At 34.6% G+C, this 22,058-nt stretch overlaps 5 protein-coding genes across 16 annotated transcripts; 4 read left to right on the top strand and 1 right to left on the bottom strand.

The window, feature by feature from the left end:
• The first annotated feature begins 547 nt into the window (after nucleotides 1-547).
• MAF3 (K-box region and MADS-box transcription factor family protein) lies at nucleotides 548-4,651 on the top strand. Of its 3 annotated transcripts, none has more exons than NM_125905.4 (7): nucleotides 548-950; nucleotides 2,910-2,967; nucleotides 3,181-3,242; nucleotides 3,323-3,422; nucleotides 3,523-3,564; nucleotides 3,853-3,894; nucleotides 4,203-4,651. In NM_125905.4, exons 1-7 carry the CDS (start codon nucleotides 766-768, stop codon nucleotides 4,302-4,304), a joined length of 591 nt encoding a protein of 196 aa, NP_201311.1. In that variant the 5' UTR covers nucleotides 548-765; the 3' UTR covers nucleotides 4,305-4,651. The 3 variants fall into 3 exon arrangements, with proteins under 3 accessions (NP_201311.1, NP_001330809.1, NP_001032144.1); NM_001037067.1 differs by having other exon boundaries at nucleotides 736-950; nucleotides 3,356-3,422; nucleotides 4,203-4,551; NM_001345663.1 differs by having other exon boundaries at nucleotides 3,853-4,651.
• Nucleotides 4,652-5,431: 780 nt separating this feature from the next.
• MAF4 (K-box region and MADS-box transcription factor family protein) lies at nucleotides 5,432-9,441 on the top strand. Of its 6 annotated transcripts, none has more exons than NM_001203688.1 (8): nucleotides 5,482-5,733; nucleotides 6,137-6,232; nucleotides 7,672-7,729; nucleotides 8,286-8,347; nucleotides 8,437-8,536; nucleotides 8,664-8,705; nucleotides 8,905-8,955; nucleotides 9,065-9,413. In NM_001203688.1, the coding sequence occupies exons 1-8, from the start codon at nucleotides 5,549-5,551 to the stop codon at nucleotides 9,167-9,169; spliced, it is 699 nt and encodes a 232-aa protein (NP_001190617.1). In that variant the 5' UTR covers nucleotides 5,482-5,548; the 3' UTR covers nucleotides 9,170-9,413. The 6 variants fall into 6 exon arrangements, with proteins under 6 accessions (NP_201312.2, NP_001332255.1, NP_001190617.1 ...); NM_001126027.1 differs by lacking the exon at nucleotides 6,137-6,232 and adding an exon at nucleotides 7,845-7,937 and having other exon boundaries at nucleotides 5,499-5,733; nucleotides 9,065-9,373; NM_125906.4 differs by lacking the exon at nucleotides 6,137-6,232 and having other exon boundaries at nucleotides 5,432-5,733; nucleotides 9,065-9,441.
• A 1,301-nt stretch (nucleotides 9,442-10,742) lies between these two features.
• On the top strand, nucleotides 10,743-15,858 carry MAF5 (K-box region/MADS-box transcription factor family protein; the record flags this gene model as incomplete). 3 transcript variants are annotated; one of them, NM_001345668.1, is made up of 6 exons in its annotated part: nucleotides 10,743-11,094; nucleotides 13,506-13,563; nucleotides 14,105-14,166; nucleotides 14,261-14,360; nucleotides 14,483-14,524; nucleotides 15,343-15,858. In NM_001345668.1, 6 exons carry the CDS (start codon nucleotides 10,889-10,891, stop codon nucleotides 15,448-15,450), a joined length of 576 nt encoding a protein of 191 aa, NP_001330487.1. The 3 variants fall into 3 exon arrangements, with proteins under 3 accessions (NP_001330487.1, NP_001078799.2, NP_001318879.1); NM_001085330.2 differs by lacking the exon at nucleotides 13,506-13,563 and adding an exon at nucleotides 14,827-14,868 and having other exon boundaries at nucleotides 10,833-11,094; nucleotides 14,050-14,166; nucleotides 15,343-15,569; NM_001345667.1 differs by lacking the exons at nucleotides 10,743-11,094; nucleotides 13,506-13,563 and adding an exon at nucleotides 14,827-14,868 and having other exon boundaries at nucleotides 15,343-15,450.
• Nucleotides 15,859-17,120: 1,262 nt separating this feature from the next.
• On the top strand, nucleotides 17,121-20,090 carry BST1 (DNAse I-like superfamily protein; the record flags this gene model as incomplete). Of its 3 annotated transcripts, NM_001345669.1 has the most annotated exons (10): nucleotides 17,121-17,165; nucleotides 17,260-17,306; nucleotides 17,443-17,575; nucleotides 17,666-17,743; nucleotides 18,020-18,107; nucleotides 18,178-18,874; nucleotides 18,954-19,147; nucleotides 19,231-19,339; nucleotides 19,421-19,569; nucleotides 19,676-20,090. In NM_001345669.1, exons 3-10 carry the CDS (start codon nucleotides 17,521-17,523, stop codon nucleotides 19,893-19,895), a joined length of 1,590 nt encoding a protein of 529 aa, NP_001318880.1. In that variant the 5' UTR covers nucleotides 17,121-17,165; nucleotides 17,260-17,306; nucleotides 17,443-17,520. The 3 variants fall into 3 exon arrangements, with proteins under 3 accessions (NP_001318880.1, NP_201314.3, NP_001119500.1); NM_125908.5 differs by lacking the exon at nucleotides 17,121-17,165 and having other exon boundaries at nucleotides 17,222-17,306; nucleotides 19,676-19,895; NM_001126028.2 differs by lacking the exons at nucleotides 17,121-17,165; nucleotides 17,260-17,306; nucleotides 17,443-17,575; nucleotides 17,666-17,743 and having other exon boundaries at nucleotides 17,922-18,107.
• On the bottom strand, nucleotides 20,074-21,774 carry AT5G65100 (Ethylene insensitive 3 family protein; the record flags this gene model as incomplete). Its single annotated transcript, NM_125909.2, has 1 exon — nucleotides 20,074-21,774. Exon 1 carries the CDS (start codon nucleotides 21,745-21,747, stop codon nucleotides 20,074-20,076), a length of 1,674 nt encoding a protein of 557 aa, NP_201315.1. The 5' UTR covers nucleotides 21,748-21,774.
• Nucleotides 21,775-22,058: the final 284 nt, after the last annotated feature.

The raw sequence follows: 22,058 nt of genomic DNA on the forward strand, positions 1-22,058 counted from the left end.
ATATCGGATTGGTTTGGCTTTGGATTCATCTTCGAGTTTTGAATGTTTGAATTTTAATTTTGCGGGTTATTTGTTTCCAATCAAAACAAGTTTATCGGTCAGTTTTAGGGTCAGAACCAAAATTAAAATAAGCCTAGGATCCTGAGAATGACAAGTCACGAGCGGAATATCGTCATATGATATAAGACTAACAAAAACATATTGAAGCTCTCTGATCTTTCCTCTAGATTCGTAAGAGATAGACAGATTGAAAGTTTGAAACATACAAACACAGAACGATTGACGACAGCCAAGAACAAGTATTAGACTTACCAGTGATACTAATTGTATCCAAAATGGATAACCTTAACTTATTAGTTCTTAATACATCAAAACATGTGAAACAAACAATATAAAACTGCCGGGAAGAAGGAGTAAAACTCGCTTAAAACCAATTTCTGTTCGGTAGGGATGATCATCGGACCGGTCTAAACCGACTGGATTAAAAGTTTCATTTTAACAACACTCCCCCTAAGGAATTTCAACAAGCGTAAAACTAAAATAAATAACTATTACATGCCTCTTCCTCGCTTCAAAACGGCACCGTTTCCACTTGTTATTATTTTTCTCTCTATCGTCTAACAAAAAAAAAAACTGACTTGGGATTTTTTTTCATTTGTCTAGCCCAAAAGAAGAAGATAGAAACGAAGAAAAAAAGCAAACACATTTTGGGTCCCCGGTGGTTAGGATCAAATTAGGGCACAAACCTTATCGGAGAAAGAAGCCATGGGAAGAAGAAAAGTCGAGATCAAGCGAATCGAGAACAAAAGCAGTCGACAAGTCACTTTCTCCAAACGACGCAAAGGTCTCATCGAAAAAGCTCGACAACTTTCAATTCTCTGTGAATCTTCCATCGCTGTTGTCGCCGTCTCCGGTTCCGGAAAACTCTACGACTCTGCCTCCGGTGACAAGTAAGCTTCTTTCCTCTTCTGGGTCTCACTCGAGTTTTGTGCTTCTTCTTTTTTTAATCTTATATAATAACTTCAAATCTAGGGCTTTTTGCTTCCTTCAAATCAACTGAGATCTCCTCCTTTTTTTTCTGTGTGAATAGAGCCTATGCGTTACCACAAACCTAATTTGAGAATTGAGATTAAACTTTGAGGTGGCCAAGATATGTTCTTGGTGTTCGTTTCGTGCTTTTTTTTTTCGAAAATAAGGATTTTTATTTTATATCTTACCTTTAATTCTTACAAAATTTAATATTGCATGCGATTCAAGAATTTTTTCTACACGTGTTGATACATTCTCAATGCTGTTCAAGTACTTTTTCTGTCGCTAATTCATCTGTTGTTCACTTTCAAGATTCTTTTTTTTTTTTTTTTTTTTTTTAAGAAACAGTGTGTCTATTTGTTAAATTTTGAGATTTGGTTTGTATCCAATGTTGCAATGCACCTCCCGTGGATTTGTTGATAGAGTAATTGGGGTTAATGGTAACATTTACCAAGAGTCTTTCGTTTAAATTACATTGTGGAATTACTGATCCCGAATGTATTGTAGTCTAGACTACACTGATTGTTTTTAATTTCTCTCCAATGGATTTGCCGATTAAGTACATTAAAGGTCTATAGATGATTTTGAAGGTTGATTGTAACGCTTGGATAATTTTCCACATTGATGCATCCCCACATGCTACATTACTTATCTAATCGGACATAGATTTTTACCCTTTTCGGTGTGTACCATACACAGTATAACTAGATTAATGAGCTCAAGATGTTGTGCCCCTTTTTCTGTTCTTGCAATGAATTCAGTATGGGATTCTTTGGTAAAGAAACTCAAAATTTTAACTAAGTCTACGGCCACCTTATATATGTAACAGTAGCGTAGTTGATTTTTTAAGTAGATATCTATCGTCGATTTCGACCGATAGGGTGAAACTAGTAGACTGTTATCATTTCTTCAACTTTGGTTGTGGATATTCCTAACCACATGACCTTTTGCCATTCGTCTATCTAGAAGAAAGCTTAACTACTTCTACTTCTCTTTTAGAACATTTCTAAAGTGAGTACACTGAACCAAACGAAATTAACCTACATTGACAAATTAATATTGACAGTGTTTTTTATATAATACTTACAAAACATCGTCAACTGGATAAGAAAAATATGTCATCTCGAAAATGGAAATGTAATATATAGCTTCTTCTCATTGCCTTTTGATGTTAACACCAAAAAAGCTTGATCATGAAAGTGTTAAACTTATAACAAAGTACTTTGACTTGAGTCACTGTTTAGGTTTTCTTCTTCTGGTGATTAATGTTAAACTTAATATGTCACTATATTAACGTATAAAGTGAAGTCTAAGGCAGCTTATATTCATATTATTGCATCAACATATCAGTGGACAACACCAATTAGGATAAGAGTTGTGACCTTCCCAGAAACCATACCCATTTTCTTGGCTTGTCCTCTAAGGATAATCCTGATATCATATAGTTTTCAATCCGCTGCTGATTCGGTCGACTCTATGTGTGAATGCTTTGATACTAGGTTGAACTTGGATTGGATAGTCATAATCATAATTACATATTTATATGCCTTAATTGATATGAAATTGAAAGAGAATACGAAATTGAATGGAAAAGTAAAACAAAAGTTGTCTTTGCAAAAAATAGAGTGACAAAAAAGGAAAATAACTGTAAACACATCTACAGTGGTTTTATTTTAAGCTACACACTCTTAACATTTTCTAATATGTAGGCGCATGCTTCAGTAAAGTTGATTAACAAAAAAGTATTAATTGATGCAATATGTTATAAGCATTCTTTCACTCTATAAATTCCTCCAACCGATATATACTGTATCCAATTCATAGTTTTGTGTATATTATTGTTTCTAATGAAATTTTTGTTTTGTTCATGATATCTCCAGCATGTCAAAGATCATTGATCGTTATGAAATACATCATGCTGATGAACTTAAAGCCTTAGTAAGTTAGCTACGAACATCATCAAAATTCTCTGGAATGCAGTTTTTGATGATATTATGGGATAGAATTACTGGTCGAGCCTGAGATAACTCAATGATTTGAATTTCTTAAACTGGACTTAATTTTCTTAAGTAACAGTTGTTGCATTTTTAGAAAAAACTCAAGAACTTTCACAATCTTTCTGACCATTGCCTTCGTTTTATCCATGTTCAGGATCTTGCAGAAAAAATTCGGAATTATCTTCCACACAAGGAGTTACTAGAAATAGTCCAAAGGTTAGCACTAAGACACCTTTTATCTCCCTCTTCTTCTGATAAAACATACTTCTTTTTCTTTTGGCGACTTATGAATACAGCAAGCTTGAAGAATCAAATGTCGATAATGTAAGTGTAGATTCTCTAATATCTATGGAGGAACAGCTCGAGACTGCTCTGTCAGTAATTAGAGCTAAGAAGGTATTTCTACTAAGTGATCAAACCAATTATCCCAAAATCTTTTGATTAGTTAGATTAAAAAGAATAGTCTTCTGACATAATCCGTAATGTCTTGTTCTAGACAGAACTAATGATGGAGGATATGAAGTCACTTCAAGAAAGGGTACGTTTAGTGCTTAATTTGGTTTTTAATTGCTATCAAAGCCATATTGTAGGGTAATGCTGATTCTTGAATACTTTTAACCTCCGATTCTGCAGATCTGGCCTTTAACCAAGTTTAACTCTAGATATTTCTTTTGGTCTTGTCTTAGTTCCTTATTTGTTCTTGGCTTTATTTTAGATGAAACCCTAATTTGAACAACAAAAATAAAGCATTTATAAACTCGTGATCATGGTCAGATAGCTTTAGAACTTGTTGGAAACTAATGACCTTTTGATCGTGTCCAAACAGGAGAAGTTGCTGATAGAAGAGAACCAGATTCTGGCTAGCCAGGTGACAAAAACATCTCTTATGATTCTTCGAGCTAATTCATCATTACACTTGCGTCAAAACATATATATAAAAATTGAAGGAGTTTGATGGAAGCTAGGCATTTTTTTTTTGTGAAAATACAAATATCTTGTTACTATTTAGTTGGAGCTGTAGAAAAAGAAATTTGAAGGACTTCAATGAATGCAACACAGTTTTGAGTGAAACTCACAATTTAGTTTTAAGCAAAAGAAAAGTATACTCTTAAAAATCTAGATTTCTTGTTAATTTTTGTTAGCTGTAGGAAAATAATGTAAGAAAGTTTCTTACAGGTGGGGAAGAAGACGTTTCTGGTTATAGAAGGTGACAGAGGAATGTCACGGGAAAATGGCTCCGGCAACAAAGTACCGGAGACTCTTTCGCTGCTCAAGTAATCACCATCATCAACGGCTGAGCTTTCACCATAAACTTACTCACAGCCTGATTCAGAAGCTTTTACAAAATTGTAAATTATAAAAAGCTGCATAATAATCTCAACCTTTTTATCTTCCTCGCGCCAATGTGGAAATAAAGGTAAAACAAAACGAAGCTCTTTTCTTTTATGCGAAAGAATTGTAAAACTAAGATAAAGCTACCGATCTTTGTTGTACCTTAGTAGACAAATATCAGAGTTCTTGTGCTTGTCTTCTTTGTCTAAAAGTACGGATTGGATTCAAAAGATTTGCTTTCTTTAGCGCGAAGAACCCTAGAGCTTCTTAATTCCTTTGGTTTTCCTTATTTAATTGTTAGTGTTTGATTACTTGTCGTACGTTGAGTGGCTTACTTATTTAGTTTTAATTTGCTTCAACCGTACTGTCCGTATCAGATATTTGGTCATTTTCCAAGTTTATCATCAATTCTACTTTTGAGGTACCAAAAATAGTTCTCTCAGAAAGAATATGGCAGAAAAAGACTTGTCGAGGCTGGTTAGGACTGCGTCCAGCTTCGGCCCATCGAGGCCCATAATTTAAATATGGTGGCCCATAGTATAATGTATTTCAGTTTAACTCGGTTCAAATTTTTGGATTTTTGGAAAACACACTCGGTCAAATTTTCAGATTGGTTTGAAATTTGGTTCGGCTTTGGATGATCAATTCTATTTTTGGGTCGGTCGGTTTAGAGTCCAATCAAAACGGGCTTACCGGTTATCTTTCAGGGTCACAACCATAACCCAAATAAACCGATGATCCGGACAAATGATAAGTCACGAGCTGAAATGACGACTCAGCTCGAAAGATATTTATTTACGAGCATCACGAAAGTAGAACATTTGTCGAATCGATTTGTTGGATATTGATATTACGTGGAACTATCTTACACCATTTTTATTATTAACCAAGGGATAATAACAAAGACCAACGCGCCACAAGGGAACTCGACATGCGTTAATACGTGTCTAAACTCCTATTAAAAACGCACCGTTTAGACTCTTTGAGTTTGTGGTTTTGGTTTAAGCGAGAATTTTTTCTTTTCCTCTCTTATTAACAAAACAAAAACAATTTTAACTTTTTTGAAATTTTTAGCAAAATAAAAAGAAAATTAAAAAAAAAAGACACAAAAAAAACGTTCAGTGTCTCCGGCGAGTTATGCAGACATCACAATCAAATTAGGTCAGAAGAATTAGTCGGAGAAAACAGCCATGGGAAGAAGAAAAGTAGAGATCAAACGAATTGAGAACAAAAGCTCTCGACAAGTTACTTTCTGTAAACGACGAAATGGTCTCATGGAGAAAGCTCGTCAACTCTCAATTCTTTGTGAATCCTCCGTCGCTCTTATCATCATCTCTGCCACCGGAAGACTCTACAGCTTCTCCTCAGGTGATAGGTAACACCATTACCTATTTTATAGTTTCTCTTTTGTTAATTAAATCTTTCTCGAGGAACATATAAACTACAGAACTAGGGTTTTTCTTTTACCCCTTTGAATCTTTGAAGCTGATTTTCGTGTTTTGTTCATCCAAGTAATGATGTATAGGTTTACCCAAATTTAAGATTAAACAATGTGGTGTCCAAAGTCCAGAGATGTTCTTGGTGTTTGTTTTGTGTTTTATCATATTCTATTGTTTTCATTTGTTGCAAGGATTTAATTTTCCTATATCTTTTTTTTTGCTTGTGAAAATATTATTTCATGCACTTGGAGAGATTTTTCTACACGTGGTAATCCGTACTTTAGGTTTGTCTTGGGATTTCAAGCCATCTTAATTGTTTGTGTGCTTATTCTGCTGTAGAGGTATAGAAGATCAATGTACATTGTTTACTTTTGAGATTAATTTAGGCCCATTATCCATTTTTTTACTCAACTCAAATGAAACCCCGGTAGATTTGTTGAGAAACTTATCAAGGGTCTATAGACTGGAACAGATGCCACGCACTCTTTTTGTTGCATTCCTTGGTTAATTTCAAGTGTAAAGAAGATGATTTATTTACTACTTCTCTTTTTATTTATTTGTTGCTTAAGGAAAAGGGTTCTAGCTAGCTGATTTTGATGGTCAAATTTAGTGTTTGGATAACTATAAAGAAGACTCAAATTAATACTATCCACACATGCTGCATTATTCCTTTGATCGGATATCGTATTAATTTCTCTCTTTGAAAGCTCATATACAATTCATACACGCACATTTTCGGATTTGAACACGAGGTATATATGACATGACGGTAACACTAGTACAAACCATCGGGTTTACAAGCTATTTTCTTCCACTATACTTGTAAGTTTTGCGTGCATATTACAAGTACAGTGGAAGAAAATAGCATGTGTACACATTGAGTAGCTCTTTCTTTTTCTTCTAGAATTGTTCCCTTCTCTTTTGTAATGCATTTTTAACTCTTTCTTTGTTGAGTTATTGGGTCTCATGGGCCAAAGAAACTGAGTCTCTACAAACATTTGGTACGATACATTCTATCTTTTTTTGCTTTTCTTAACCATTAATATGTGATTAAAATGAACCGAATTGAGACCTTGTAGAAGTAGATATATAAATGTGTTGTCACTAAATATAAAGCTTCTTATCATTTCCCTCATACTTAACACCACAAATGCTTGATCATGAAAGTATATATGTTAATTAGTCAACTAACAGGCACGAACTATTGATAGGATCATATGACTGATGGAACTTCTTTCTTTATTTTCATTGCTTTAATTTAGGAATTACAGTAGTCAAAATTAAACTCTACTTATAGCTAGTTTCTTGGTAGCTCGGCTGGTACTTTAATCTAGTGGCCCTATATAGAAGTGTTTTCACTTCAGATTGTACTTCCTATATATATGCCTCACTAATTGCATAGTGTTAGATCACAGCTTAATTAGGAAGCTACTAATCATGGAGAACAAGTGAATTAAATACTGTTTAATTTGAAATCTTGCAATATAGATCACAGACGACACGAAGTAAGAATGAATTGTGATAATTATATGCATTGAGATTTAAAATGAAAGAAAACATTGTGTACTGAAATATTAAAACTAAAGAAGTCCATCACAAAAGATGGGTTTATCGTTAGAGAAGTGCAAAAACTATTGGTTAACAAACTTTTGTGTTATTTTATAGCTATATACACTGACATTTATATAAAACAAGCCTTGAGCAAGGTTAATTAACCCAAATTGATGCTATAACATGAATTAATGCCCTATATAATAGCATGTATATATATAGATCCCTACTTTTTCTCTAAGAGTCTCTATTGACGTTGTATTTGATTCGAAGTTTCAAAAAGTCCCTCTAATGCATTTTTGTTTCTCTCTTGATCTCTCCAGCATGGCCAAGATCCTCAGTCGTTATGAATTAGAACAGGCTGATGATCTTAAAACCTTGGTAAGTTTTTATTAGAACCTTGCATATCAGGTCGCATGCATATGTAATCAAGATGAGCATCTAGAAGATATCTTATAGTCCATTGAGATGGTTATTATGCTGATACTGTTTTTAGTGCCTTAACATTGTGGAGAGAGACCAGCATAGAATCACTCTGTTCTTTACAGTTGGTATTGCACTAGAAAGTCCACGACGTGGTTCTAAACTTGTAGTATTCCAGTCTAACCCTATTTTTAGTTCTCGAGTGTTAGAAACATCTCTTGTCATTCATATATACACCCATTCCTCTCAATTCTCAAAGTTGTCTAAGGCATATGCAACTGAGATGAACATTTAGAAGCTTAGGTAGAATAGTCCATTGAGATGGTTGTTATGTGGATGCTTTGTGTAGTTTCTTAACATTGTGGAGAGAGATAGGCATAGAAGCACTTCGTTCTTCACTACCGGTGATGCACTAGAAAGTCTACGGCAAGGTTTTAAACTTGTCGTGTACCAAACTTAAGAATCATTTGTCTCCTGGAAACAAAAGAAATTTAAAATCTTTCTTTCATGGCAGGATCTAGAAGAAAAAACTCTTAATTATCTTTCGCACAAGGAGTTGCTAGAAACAATCCAATGGTTAGCACTAAGACTCCTTTTTCCCCCTTTTCCTCTGATTATAGAAGTTGTTTTCCTTTTCTGTTGTTTATCTATGAATATATATGCAGCAAGATTGAAGAAGCGAAAAGCGATAATGTAAGTATAGATTGTCTAAAGTCCCTGGAAGAGCAGCTCAAGACTGCTCTGTCTGTAACTAGAGCTAGGAAGGTATATATGCTACTACTAAGATATTCAGTCACCTAGTCCATAAAATATTTGGTCCAAGAGCAGTGTTTGGGTTTCGCACTTCAGATCATTTCCCCGATTTGACCTAACTCTTAATGTCTTGTGACAGACAGAACTAATGATGGAGCTTGTGAAGACCCATCAAGAGAAGGTTAGTATTTCTGGTTTTTATTCGCCATCCCTAGCTATGCTGATTCTTGAATCCTCTGAAACTCCGAGTTTGGAGATCACTAGACCAAGTTAAGATCTCTATATATGTCATCGACGCTTGCCCTCTGCTGAATCACCGAAAATAATGCTATGAGGATGTTTTAGAAAAACTGAATAAAGTTGTGATGGTGTCCAAACAGGAGAAGCTGCTGAGAGAGGAGAACCAGAGTTTGACTAACCAGCTTATAAAGGTACCATCTCTTATGGATAGTAAAACATGCTCATATCTTCTTAGTAATATTTAATAGGGAATCATCACCTATAGAAGAAAAAAAGAAACGTAAAACAAATTTCTTACAGATGGGGAAGATGAAGAAGTCTGTGGAAGCAGAGGATGCAAGAGCAATGTCACCGGAAAGTAGCTCTGACAACAAGCCACCGGAGACTCTCCTGCTTCTCAAGTAACCACCATCACCAACGACTGATTCGAAAAATAAAAATTGTAAAAATTATGATTTGTAGTTCATAAGGAAAGCTACATACTGTATGTTAAAAATCCTCTTCTTCCCCCTGCTACGGAAAAGTCATCCAAGGAGATGCATCAAATAAAGTAATTGATTTTTATTGTTACCTTCGGAGACAGGATGATATAGTATTTACTTTCGTGCTTTTCTGTGTGTTCTTGTCTGAATATAGGAATTGTTTGAGTTTATAAAAGCTCTGTTTTCTTCAGCGTGAAGAACCCTAAGACCAAAATGATTAAAAAAAATAAAAATAAATAATTGCTAGTTGTTACTTTACCTTCGTGGCAAAGTTAAGACCATTTTTCTTAGCTGTTGGGAGAATTTATATCAGAGTGATGTCAGATAATTCGTTTTTTTTTTTCCTCGGAACTCTTTTAACTGATTTTTCAAAAAAAGGAGGAAAAAATGATTTTAGGCGGAAAGCCGGTAAAAGACTTGTCTTAGCTGTCAGGTTGCACAAAAAAAAACTGTTACTGTTAAGCCCAGATTCGGCCCATTTAACTAAAGATTATACCAGTTTTCCTATATATATATATATAGATAAAATGAAAAATTTAATTTAATTTATAAATTCAGGGTACGCGATTGACATCAATAATCATAGTCAACGCAATTTCCGTTGATCTTCCTAATTTTTTTATTTTTTATTTCTCTCTAGAGTTTTACACTGTCAAATTACCTATCTAGTTCTTTTTTTTCTTTTTCTTTTACGACTACTAGCTAGAGAGACATTTGCACATACAGTAAAGGAATTTATTTTATGTAGGGGTTCAAACACTTGGGAAGAAGAGGATTTACAGACTTTTTTAACATGAAATTATTGGATGACTCTTCTTCCCCTAAGCTAAATTTACAGACTTTTTGTTGTTTGGAAAAAGTTCTTCATATAAAAAACAATATGAACAGTATTACAGTAACCTGAGCTGGAATAACTTGAGCAGTAGTTTGTTTGGGCTTTTTCTTTGATCAAAAACTTTCTATTAAAATGCATCAGAAGAAAAATCATTACATGGCTCAGCCCAATGTTTTGGTTTCTCATACAGCCCAATACATGCTCATTACTAGTATTGCTACAGCCCAATATATTCTCATTAGTCATTACTAGTATCGGTGGAATGAACTAAATCCAATCAACGTCCTTGAGTTGTTTGAGTTTGAGTTGGCAGAGCAATGACTTGAGCTGGGCGGCTGGTGAATGTGCCAAGGACACATTAGTACAAATCCAAATCCCCACTTCGGCTAATCCTTTTAGAGATTCGGATTTACATGATGTTGTTATAGGTTTAAGATTACGCAATGAGTTTTTTTTTTCTTTTTCTCACTGTTTTGTCTTTATTCAGTAACGAAGATATTTTAAAAAAGACACAGAGAAGAAAAATAAACGCGCCCTCAGGGAATTCAGCATGCGTTAATACGTGTCTAGATTTGATTAAACGCACCGTTTAGTTTTTTTTTTTTGCAAGTCTTAATGTTTTTTTGTTTGTTTTAATTAAAATATGTTCATTGATATTTTTAGTAATTGGGGATTAAGTCATACAAAATAATTCATGGATTGTGCTAGAAAACAACTGGAAAAAAAAGAAGAAATAAAAATGCAAAATAATTCAGGATCTCCGACCAGTTTATACAGACATCAGAATTGAAGAAATTAGGGGATTAGATGTGTCGGAAGAGTGAAGCCATGGGAAGAAGAAGAGTAGAGATCAAACGAATTGAGAACAAAAGCAGTAGACAAGTCACTTTCTGTAAGAGACGAAATGGTCTCATGGAGAAAGCTCGTCAACTCTCAATTCTCTGTGGATCCTCCGTCGCTCTTTTCATCGTCTCTTCCACCGGCAAACTCTACAACTCCTCCTCCGGCGACAGGTCTCACTCTTTTTAACTCCTCTTTGTAGATTCTCTTTTTAGTTCATCATCTTCTCCGAAACTTAGAAACTAGGGTTTTTTTTGCCCCCTTCGAATCTTCTTGTGTTAGCCAAATTTAAGATTGTACAATGTGGTGGCGGAAGATGTACTCTTCGTGTTCGATTTCTTAAATTTCCATTTTTTTATTGTTTCAATTTGTTGCAGGGATTTGTTGTTTTTATACTCTTTTTTTCCTTGCATGCACTTCAAGAGATTTTTCTACACGTGGTGGTAATCCGTAATTCATGTTTGTTTATTAGGATTTCAAGTCATCTTAACTTTGTCTTGCTACTAGAGTTTTATAAGAACAATGTAAATTGTTTAATTTAGGCTCATTTTACTCTCACTAGTTCAATGCACCTTGGGTGGATTTGTTGGGGTATAAATCAAGAATCTAGTGGAAACGAGTGCCATTTGTTTTTGATATTTTTGGTTAGTTACAACTCTACATGATTTATAAGTTTCTCTTTTTATTGATTTCGATGGTCAAAAGTAGTTCTTGGATAATTAACTATAATAAAGAAGACTCTAATTCATAGTTTTCACATATGATTCATTACTCCTTTGATATGAGTATAGAGTTGTCTTCCTTATTTGTCATCGATAACTCACACACTTCCACTCCTAGATTTGAACATGAATTATAACACAGCGGTGATCATTAGTACAAACCACGAGGCTACAAGTCCAATATGTCATCAATTTCCTCCCTCTTTAATTGTAATTTTTGTGTGCATATACCAACTTGCAAGATGCATGCATGTCTACATATTAAGTAGCTTTATCTTCCACTCCTAGAACTGTTTCCTTCTCTTCTCTTTTGCATTGCATTTTAATTAGTCAGTCGTTTTGGAGATATTGGGTCTCATGGGCCAAAAAGAGGTACCGACCCTCTCTATATCAATTTTGTTCAATTCATGTTACTTGCTTTTTTCCCTCTATAATGTAGAAATGGGGATGTCCTTGTCACTAACTCAATATATATAAACGTTCTTACCATTGCCTTCATAGAAACTCTACTAATACTTGATCATGCAAGCAGAAATGTTAATTTGGCAACTACCATGCACAAATTATAGATATTACTAATAGAACTTTTTTTTATTTGGTTCAAGGTTTAAAATAGTTAAAATCCAGTTGTAGCTAGTTTCCTTGGTAGCTCCTTTAATTTGATACTTTAATTTAGTGGCAATATACAGAAGTGTTTTCGCTTGAGATTGTGGTTCTTATGTGTCTTTCTAATTGCATAGTTTACAACTCATTTAGGATGGAGTTAACAACATGCTGATCAAATGAACCAAACTTACTCTATTATCTGAAATCTTGCAATAGATCACGGACATCACGAAGTAGGATTGAATTTGTGATCAAAATGTTGGTATCCATAAAAAAAAAAAAAATCACATATGGTAGGAGGAGACCAAACTATAATGCCTTTTAAGACCTAAAGGCGCCATCATACATAAGCTAAGTTAGCTTTTGTGGTGTGTCTTTCTGGGCTTGATTGGGCTCAGTCCTATCATTTTTTTCACCTTCTCTGAAATGCTAAACCCATTTTCTTGGCTTATTGTTGAAGGAGTATTTCAAAATGTGAAAATGTTAAAGTTTATAGCCAAAGATTTTGTTTTCAGTTGTCCAATTTGGCTTATTCTGTGAGTGCTTCAATACTTTGTGAGGGTAGTTATAGCTTTTCATATATGAATTGTCAATATGATTTCACCAACTTCTGAAGATTTTCACTTGCAAACATGAATTTCATTGAAATTTCATTTTTAGGAATCTTTTTCAACTCTCCATCCAGTTATTCTTTTTTCGACTGCTGATAGTTTGAAAAAAAAAGTTAGATCATTAATTTAGCTTTGATAGTGATAAGAAAGTAGTGAGGTAATTAATTACTCATATGAAGAAATTGCTCATTTTATGCATATATCTCTCAAACTTTTCTAAGTTAAAACAAATTAGAGGCTGCAGAGTTGATTAAAGTTGTTATTGGAAAGTTAGAAATTAAAGCATTTTATTTTTTAATTTACCCATATACATGCATTAACATTAAAATGAAAGAGAAAATTGTGTCCTGGAAAATTAAAACTAAAGTCCATCACATAATATGGATATATGGTTAGAAAAATACAAAAAACTACTATTGCTTAACAAACCTTGTGTTGTTATTTAAGCGGAACAACTAACAATTCAATAGAGAAACCTTGAGTAAGGTTACTAAAACCATTGACTCAGTGTAGTAACACAAATTGACCCTATACATATATAGAAGTAGGTTACTTTCTCTTATTGATATTTGTTTCATAGTTTCAAAATATTTTGGTATACATTATTTCTAATCCCTATTTGTTTATCTCTTCATCTCTCTCCAGCATGGCCAAGATCATCAGTCGTTTTAAAATACAACAAGCTGATGATCCTGAAACCTTGGTAAGTTCTTCTTAGAACCTTGCAATCTAGTCCCTGGCATGGGGACACATGCATATGTGATTGAGATGAGCATTTAGAAGCTCAGGTTATAGTCCATTGAGATGGTTGTTATGTTGATACTTCATGTAGGGCCCTATTATTGTGGAGAGAGACTGTGATAGAGGTATTTGCACTAGAAAGTGTACAACAAGGTTGTAACCAAATTTAGGTCTTGAGGGTTAGAACCTTAGAAACTATATCTTGTCATCCATATATACACTCATTGGTCTCAAAAACCGTCCAAGGCATATATAATTGAGATGAGCATTTAGAAGCTTAGCTCGACTAGTCCGTTAAGATTGTCTTTATGTGGATGCTTTGTGTAGTGTCTTAACATTGTGGTGAGGGATCGGCGTAGAGTTCTTCACTGCCAGTAATGCATTAGAAGGTTTACGACAAGGTTCTAAACTTGTCGTATACCAAACAAACTTAATTCTCGAGGGTTAGAGTCGTTTACGTCTCTTGGAAACGCAAGAATTTTACAATCTTTCTTTCATGGCAGGATCTTGAAGACAAAACTCAGGATTATCTTTCACACAAGGAGTTACTAGAAATAGTTCAAAGGTTAAGATCCTTTCCCCTCTTCGTCTGATAAATATATATATATATATATATATATATATATATACTCTTTTTATTTTGTTGAATATATATGCAGAAAGATTGAAGAAGCAAAAGGGGATAATGTAAGTATAGAATCTCTAATTTCCATGGAAGAGCAGCTCAAGAGTGCTCTGTCTGTAATTAGAGCTAGGAAGGTATATATGCTGCTACTAAGTGATTGCTTCTATCTAATTCGTTTTCCAAGTACAGATTTCGGATCTTGCCTGACTTTGGACCATGTTTCCAATTTGACACAATCCTCAATGTCTTGTTGCAGACAGAGTTATTGATGGAGCTTGTGAAGAACCTTCAGGATAAGGTCAGTACCTTAGTTTTTATCCACTATCCCGGCCATTGAAGGTTGATTCTTAAATCCTCTTAAGCTAGGAGTATGCAGAACACTAGACCAAGTTTAGCTCTCTAGATATGTCTTTTTTTGGTCTTGTCTTAGTTCTTGATATATAATTTTTGGTTTAATTTAAATGAAACTGAAATTAAAAAGGTTTTAAAGTTTTGATCAAATTCAAGTTTCTCCCTGGTGAATTACCGAATTGTGACGAGGATTTTTAGAACTTGTTGGAAACTAATATACCTTTATGACGTTTGTTTGTCCTCAAATAGGAGAAGTTGCTGAAAGAAAAGAACAAGGTTCTAGCTAGCGAGGTAACAGAGGCACAATCTCTTAAGCGTAAAGAAACTAATTTAATCATTTTACACGTCGTATAGATAGACATTAGATAGAGATAGATACGTATGCACTTGCATATACTATACATACGTATGAAAGTTAAAGAAACCTGCTTTTTAATTAATACATACTTCAAAAGAACATGTTTAAAAAGCTTACAGATGAAAGTTAAGGGACTCTCTAATGGCTACTACACACTTTCTGGTGAAACCCACAATTATATTTTAAATTTGCAACAAAAAAAGACAATCATGCTCTTAAACTCTATGTTTCATGTTATATTTTAGTTAATATATGTAGAAAAAGAAGTGTAAGAAAGTTTCTAACACATGAAAAGATCATTTTAAGAACTGAAAAACAAATTACCATGCTTTAAAAGTCTAGATCTTGCTGTTATATTAAGTATTTTGTTGTTTACCTATAAAAAATGAAAAGAAATTTTCTTACAGGTGGGGAAGCTGAAGAAAATTTTGGAAACAGGGGATGAAAGAGCAGTAATGTCACCGGAAAATAGCTCTGGCCACAGCCCACCGGAGACTCTCCCGCTTCTCAAGTAACCACCAATCATCAACGGCTGATTTTTCATCATCCTGATTCAAAAAAGGTAAAAAAAATTCATGTGTAAAAATCATAAAGAAGCTACATGTTTTAAAATCCTCTTCTCCCCCTGCATACGGATAAATTTATAGACCAAAAATATAATGTTTTCCCTCAAATAAGATATCGACCTTTGTGTTACCTTGGAAGACAGGATCAGAAGTTTCGAATGTTTTGTGTGTTCTTATCTGAAAAAAAGGGAAGGTGATGAGTTTATAAAAGTTTTGCTTTCTTCAGCGTGAAGAACCTTGAGGCCAAAATTAGTAATTTTGTTATTTAATCGCGCTACTTGTGTTACTTTACCTTCGTGGCAAAGTTACTTTGTACCTTAGTAATGAATTTTGCTGTTTAATTTGAACATAAAAATCGGATTGAGATCACATTAACTCTGTTTAAAATAAAAACAAAAGTAACTCTAATAAATGTCTGATCCAAAAAAAATTGTAGGCGGAAAGCCTGCAAATAACTATATTAGGTGTCATGGTGTAATTGCACAGAGTCCAGATTGAGAAATAGTTTGCGGCCCATTTAGAGATTTCCGGCCCCATCGTAACACTGGTTGTCTCCTCGGAACTCTCTAAGGCTAATATGCATAAATTTAGGATATAAAAGATTATGGAAAATGTATTACCCGAAAGAAAAAAAACAAAGATTCTGGAATTATGTTGGCAACTATCGTATAAATAAAATATTCAAATTCTTTTCCTTTTTTTAAAAAAGTGCCTCAGTATAAAAAAATTCAAATTCTACCTTGATAATAGATATAAATTCGAGTAAAATGGTTTCGTATTTTATGCTTACTAAATATGTCGATTATTCCAATCTTATTTATCAGTTTGTTCAGTGAAAAGAAGAAATTCATTAAAATCTTCTTGGAGGAGAAAGCTTTTCTTACTTAGTAGTTAGTACAAATGACAAATATGATTCATTAATTTAGATCTTTACATCTTTTATTTAAAGGGAAAAAAAATCAGATCTTCATAATTACTGCATATAAAAAAATAATTGTAATAATCGTCAATAAATCTTAACAATTAGTATAAAACTAACATAATTAGATTAAATCATCAATACTAAATCTTACTTATATAATTTAATTTAAATTTAAATGGCTAACTTTTGTGTGCTTCCTCTAACTTTATTGATTGATGGATTTGTAACGTAAAAACTTAACGATCCAACAAAAGAACACAAAATTTAATAATCTCTAATTAATGTTTACACAAATCATAAGATGTTTAAAAAAAAAAAAAAAGAAGAAGATGAGTAGAAACAGAGGCACGTGAAGCTCTGTTTAATAGCAAGTTTTTATTATTTTTTAGCTCTTTACTATTTTTGAGTCTCTTTTGTCAATGTTTTAAACATAAACTCTTGTAAATATTGTATAGCATGATAAATCAGTTAAACATTTCATCCAAAATAATAATAATTGTATGGTGTTGTTAAAAACTTCCGAAGGAGCTGGCGCCAAAAACTGATCTTTTCGAACGGACTAGTATACAAGAAATCATTAACTTCCTCTTCTGGTAATTAATTAAGTAATCGTATTTAATTAATCAATAAAATGAAATTGTCATTTTTACTCATGTCAATAATACTCAATAGTCGTGAAAAAATCAAACCCTAGATTCAAGAATTAAATTAAACAAATGTCCTTCTCCGCACGATTTCGAAGGTATTAACACCCTAAATTAATGTTTCCACTTTGTTTTTTTTTTTTGTTTTTAATTTTCTGATTAGTAAATTTTGATGAATGAGTTCCAATAAAGATAGCGACTCAGAGAACAGCCTCCAAAGCGAGAAGAAGATCAAGAAGGTTCTCTCTCTCTTCCTCCTTCAATTTTTTTAATTTTGATTCTCTTCGAATATGTCACGACGTGAAACCCATTAATTAAACTGAATTAATTTAGATTTTTTCATTTGGTGTTTTGTGGGACATTTTCTGTTTTTAGTCAATTCTTCCTAATATTTTCGGATCAAGACGATGTGGTAAAGAAGAAGAAGAATAAGAAGAAGATGCTACAAATAATATGAACAATAGAGGAAATAATGATGACCTAGACCACCACTATGGAGTTTTCAATGGTAATTTCTTCTTAAACGATTTACGTACGTCACAAGAAAATCAAAACAAAATCATTCGATTTGATTTTGAATCATGTTTTTTTGTTATAGATTTTGAGCGACGAATGACGTCTCGAAAGAAATCGGTTCTTGACAACACTTCTCCAATGATTTGGAAGACTGTTTCTGGTAAATTGATCATTTTGTGATGATTTTTTCTATGTGGGGTTGAGAATAATTTGATTTTTTGGGTAACCTACAAAGAAAATTTGACATTATTCACATGATTACGAAAGCGATATAAATCGTACTACATTGTCAAAGATTTGTGTATTTTTTTCTTTATTTTGATATTGACTTGTCTCTTCGTTAAGGTCTTTAATCAAATCTAGGGTTTTCTTGATCCCAAGTTTCATTGCTAAGCAATGTAAAGTATTGATTTTGATTTTGTGGTAAATTTGTTAGAGAGAAAGTCAAGTCCTGGAATTGAAGGCTTGAATCTATCGAGTTTTGATAGGCCTATGGCACCAACTACAGAGATTCGTGAACTCAGGTTTGAATTATGATCAATCTCTCTGTTTTTGTTTTCAGATTCAAATACTCTGTTTTTTTTTCAATCTCAGGGTGTTTCTAGCTACGTGGAACGTAGGAGGAAGAACACCAAACAATGATCTTAACCTCGAAGACTTCTTACTCGTTGAAGGCACAGCAGATTTATATATCTGTGGCTTTCAAGAGATTGTTCCTCTAAGTGCAGGAAACGTATTAGTAGTTGAGGATAACGAGCCAGCAGCTAAGTGGTTAGCTCTAATAAGTCAAGCTTTAAACAAACCGAAACAGGAATCTGTTTATTCGAATGCAGCTTACTCTGCTTCAAGAACAACTACTTGTAGTAGTAGTAGTTGTGGTAGTGAAGAATCAAGAGCACCAAGTAGTCTAAGTTTCTTTCAAAGACCGAATCTTAAGGTCTTGAGCAGAAATTATAGAGTCGATTCAAGTCTTTTAAAGACTTGTAATTGTCCGGTTATCGATACTTCGGTTGGTTGGGAAGCGAGGAGATCGAAAAGGTTTAGTGATCCTAGTACAGATAGTAGTAACAATGTGGAGCCTGAGAACTTTAGGGTTCATGAGAATTTCTTGTTTGATGATGTTCCTGCGACTACCAAGATGCCAGGACAAATGAGTTATCGATTGATTGCGAGTAAACAAATGGTTGGTTTGTTTTTGTCTGTTTGGGCTAGAAGAGAGTTGATTCCACATATATCTCATCTTAGACTTGATTCTGTTGGGAGAGGAATCATGGGTCGCTTAGGGAACAAGGTAAAACATATACCCTAATAAATCAAGATTCTGACACAAGCGAAAAGAGAATCTGAACCTCTTGTGTTTTTATTGACAGGGATGCATTGCTATAAGCATGTCATTGCACCAAACGAGCTTTTGCTTTGTGTGTAGCCATTTGGCTTCTGGTGAGAAAGAAGGTGATGAGCTGAGAAGAAACGCAGACGTAGCTGAGATTCTGAAACATACTCAATTCCCTAAACTCACCAAGAACCCTAATTGTCACGCACCCGAAAGAATCATTGATCATGAGTATGTTTCCTTGAAGTCATAATCATTTTCTTATTATACTAGCATATAGAAACTGCTAAAAGACTCTGTTTTGGAATTTGCAGCCGAGTGCTTTGGCTAGGAGATTTGAATTACAGAGTTGCATTAACCTATGAAGAGACGAGAGTATTACTAGAAGACAATGATTGGGACACTCTTCTTGAGAGAGACCAGGTTTTGTAAATTTTTAAATGTCTTTTCTATTTTCAATTATTTCCTCCGTTTTACTAACTTGTCTGATCTCTACTGATTCAGCTAAACATGGAAAGAGGAGCAGGAAGAGTCTTTTCAGGATTTCAAGAAGGTCAAATCTTCTTTGCTCCAACCTATAAGTACTCTCAGAACTCAGATGCTTACGCCGGAGAAATGACCAAGTCCAAGAAAAAACGCCGTACTCCGGCTTGGTAATAAATCTAAAACACTAAACCACATTTTTTGGTGTGTTTTGATTCTTAAAAAGCTCTGTTTTTTTTTACGTAGTGTGATTGTTTGGATTTGGAATGTTTGCAGGTGTGATAGGATTCTATGGAAAGGAGAAGGAATAGAACAGCTTTCATATATTCGCGGCGAATCGCGGTTTTCAGATCATAGACCAGTTTGCGCGATCTTTGCAGTAGAAGTTGATGTGAAGAGTCTAAACAAAGGTAGATTCAGGAAAGGTTATTCTTGTGCGGCTGTAAGATTGGTTGAAGATGTGGCTATTCCACAAAGGCATAGTTTTTATGACTAAGATTGTTACAAATTCTTTTTGAAAAAAATTTGATTAAAGAAAATTTATTTCTTGATTGTATAGCTTTGGATCATCAACAAACAACAACAACAACAACAACAAAATTCTCTGTTATTCTCTTAACTCTGTTTTTAATACATTGTAACTAGGGAATATATATTCCAAAGTTGAGATTTTTTCAATCTTGAGACATATAAATATCTTTGTCTTCACAACCCATGTCCCATAACGAGATGTCATCCTCGTTCATGGTTTGATTGGAGTCAGAATGATCTGGTAATTGGTTCAAATCCACTGTGCTTGTTTGATCTTCAAATCCTTGATCAGAAAAATTCAAGTCATGTAACCTCTCGAACCAGAGATAATCTAGCCAGTTTCCATCTTGATTATGATAATCTCTTGTGTCCTCTGCTTTCGAGCTGGCGCTGTAATCATCGTCACTCGTAGTAATCGACCGAACAAACCCATCCGAGCCGCCACCACTACTCTGGTTTACCAGTTCTGGAGTCCCGTAAAGACACTCAATCTCGTGACCGGTTCTCAAGTTCTTGTCCACGAATCCTAAACTCACATCACTCGAAGGACAACTCGAGTTTTGGCAAGTGTATACATTAGATAACATCGCCTCTTTTTCCACGAACTCACCTTTTCTCTTGTTACCTAATGGTTCTTGATCAACAAGAAAACAAGAATTTGGAGACCATTCTTGATCAGCCTTTTTTCCTTTCCTAGGTTCTTGATCTTGCGCTACAAGGAAACAATCGTTCGAGGAAAATTCCTGATCAACCCTTTTGTCTTTCCTCATTGATCCCAACGGTTCTTGATCTTGCCCTACAATAAAACAAGTGTTTAGAGACGGTTCTTGATCAAAACATGTGAATCTTGCTTGTTCTTGATCTCGATCCTCGTCTTCGTCATCTGAGATCTTGAGGCGATTGAGACGAGCTTCTTCTTGGTTCAACACACGAGACCAAGTATCAGTCTCTTTCGCCATCATCTTATCTTGCAAACACTTTGACTGTCTCGCGAGCCGTCTCACTCTCTCCAAATTCGGCGACATGTGTTTAATCACAGCCGCTAAAACGCTCACTTTCCAAGCTTTTCTTAGATCGTGCGGTTTGCGATATGGAGGTGGACCGTGTTCAAACGCCGCAGCTCCTTGCTCTCCCCACCATAACTCTGTCCCGTTCGGCCACCACGGCGGAGCCAAACCTTTTTCCAACGGAAACCGTCGTTGTGGCGGCACGCAATGTTGCATCAAAGCTGATAACAATGACCCTAACGTCGTGTCTTGTAGCTCGTGAAGCATGTGGATATACGAATTCGGATCTAAAGATTCGTTTGATGAGATTAACTGAGCAGCCGCTAATGTCAAGTAATCAGAAACAGCGTTTGGAGCGGTTTGGTCGAATTGAACGTTTTCTTTCCACCAACGTCTTAAACTGTCTGAAGAACCGGTTACCGGTTTACCTTTTTCCGGTACGATTCCGTAAACGAATCCTTGAGCTTTGCAAACTTCCATTATCTTCATCATGTACTTCAACACCGAATCTTGAGATCGAGCCATTTTCTTGCGCCGTGAAGCTTCAGTTCGGCGCACGATAACGGAGGATGATGAAGAGGATGATGCTGACGTGGAAGATGACGGCGAAGAGATAACGGAGTTAAGATTATCTCTTTTTTGCTGTTTAAGCTTACACATGAGGTTTCGATCTTTCCACATGCGTTTCTTGAGATCGTCGTAGCTGATTTCTTCACCAAAACGTTCAAATTCGTCCACGTCTTCTTCGAGGTCATCTTCATCGTAGTCCTGTATTGGACTAAGTGGTTCTAAATCTTGGACCTCCACCATTTTTTTTTTTTGGAGTGTATAATAGTTATGTATATATGTTTTGTAAAAGCAAATGATCCCTTGCGATTGCTTGATCAGTTTATGTTATATACGTGAATTATTGACTTTATTGGCGGTTAAGTGTCTTTTTTTTTTTTTTTTTTTTTTTTGGCGGTTAAGTTACATGTATATATGGATCGTGATCTTTGTGTTGTCATATATCGTAGTTTTTTTAAAATAGTTATATTATATGAAAAGAGCCAGGAGGCAGGAGGAGGTGTGCATGTTGGGAGAGGGTACGTGTCGAGTTCTGCTGGTCTTGTCTGAACTTA

The sequence above is a fragment of the Arabidopsis thaliana genome, chromosome 5 (genome assembly GCF_000001735.4).
Source record: "Arabidopsis thaliana chromosome 5, partial sequence".
Lineage (NCBI taxonomy): Eukaryota > Viridiplantae > Streptophyta > Magnoliopsida > Brassicales > Brassicaceae > Arabidopsis > Arabidopsis thaliana.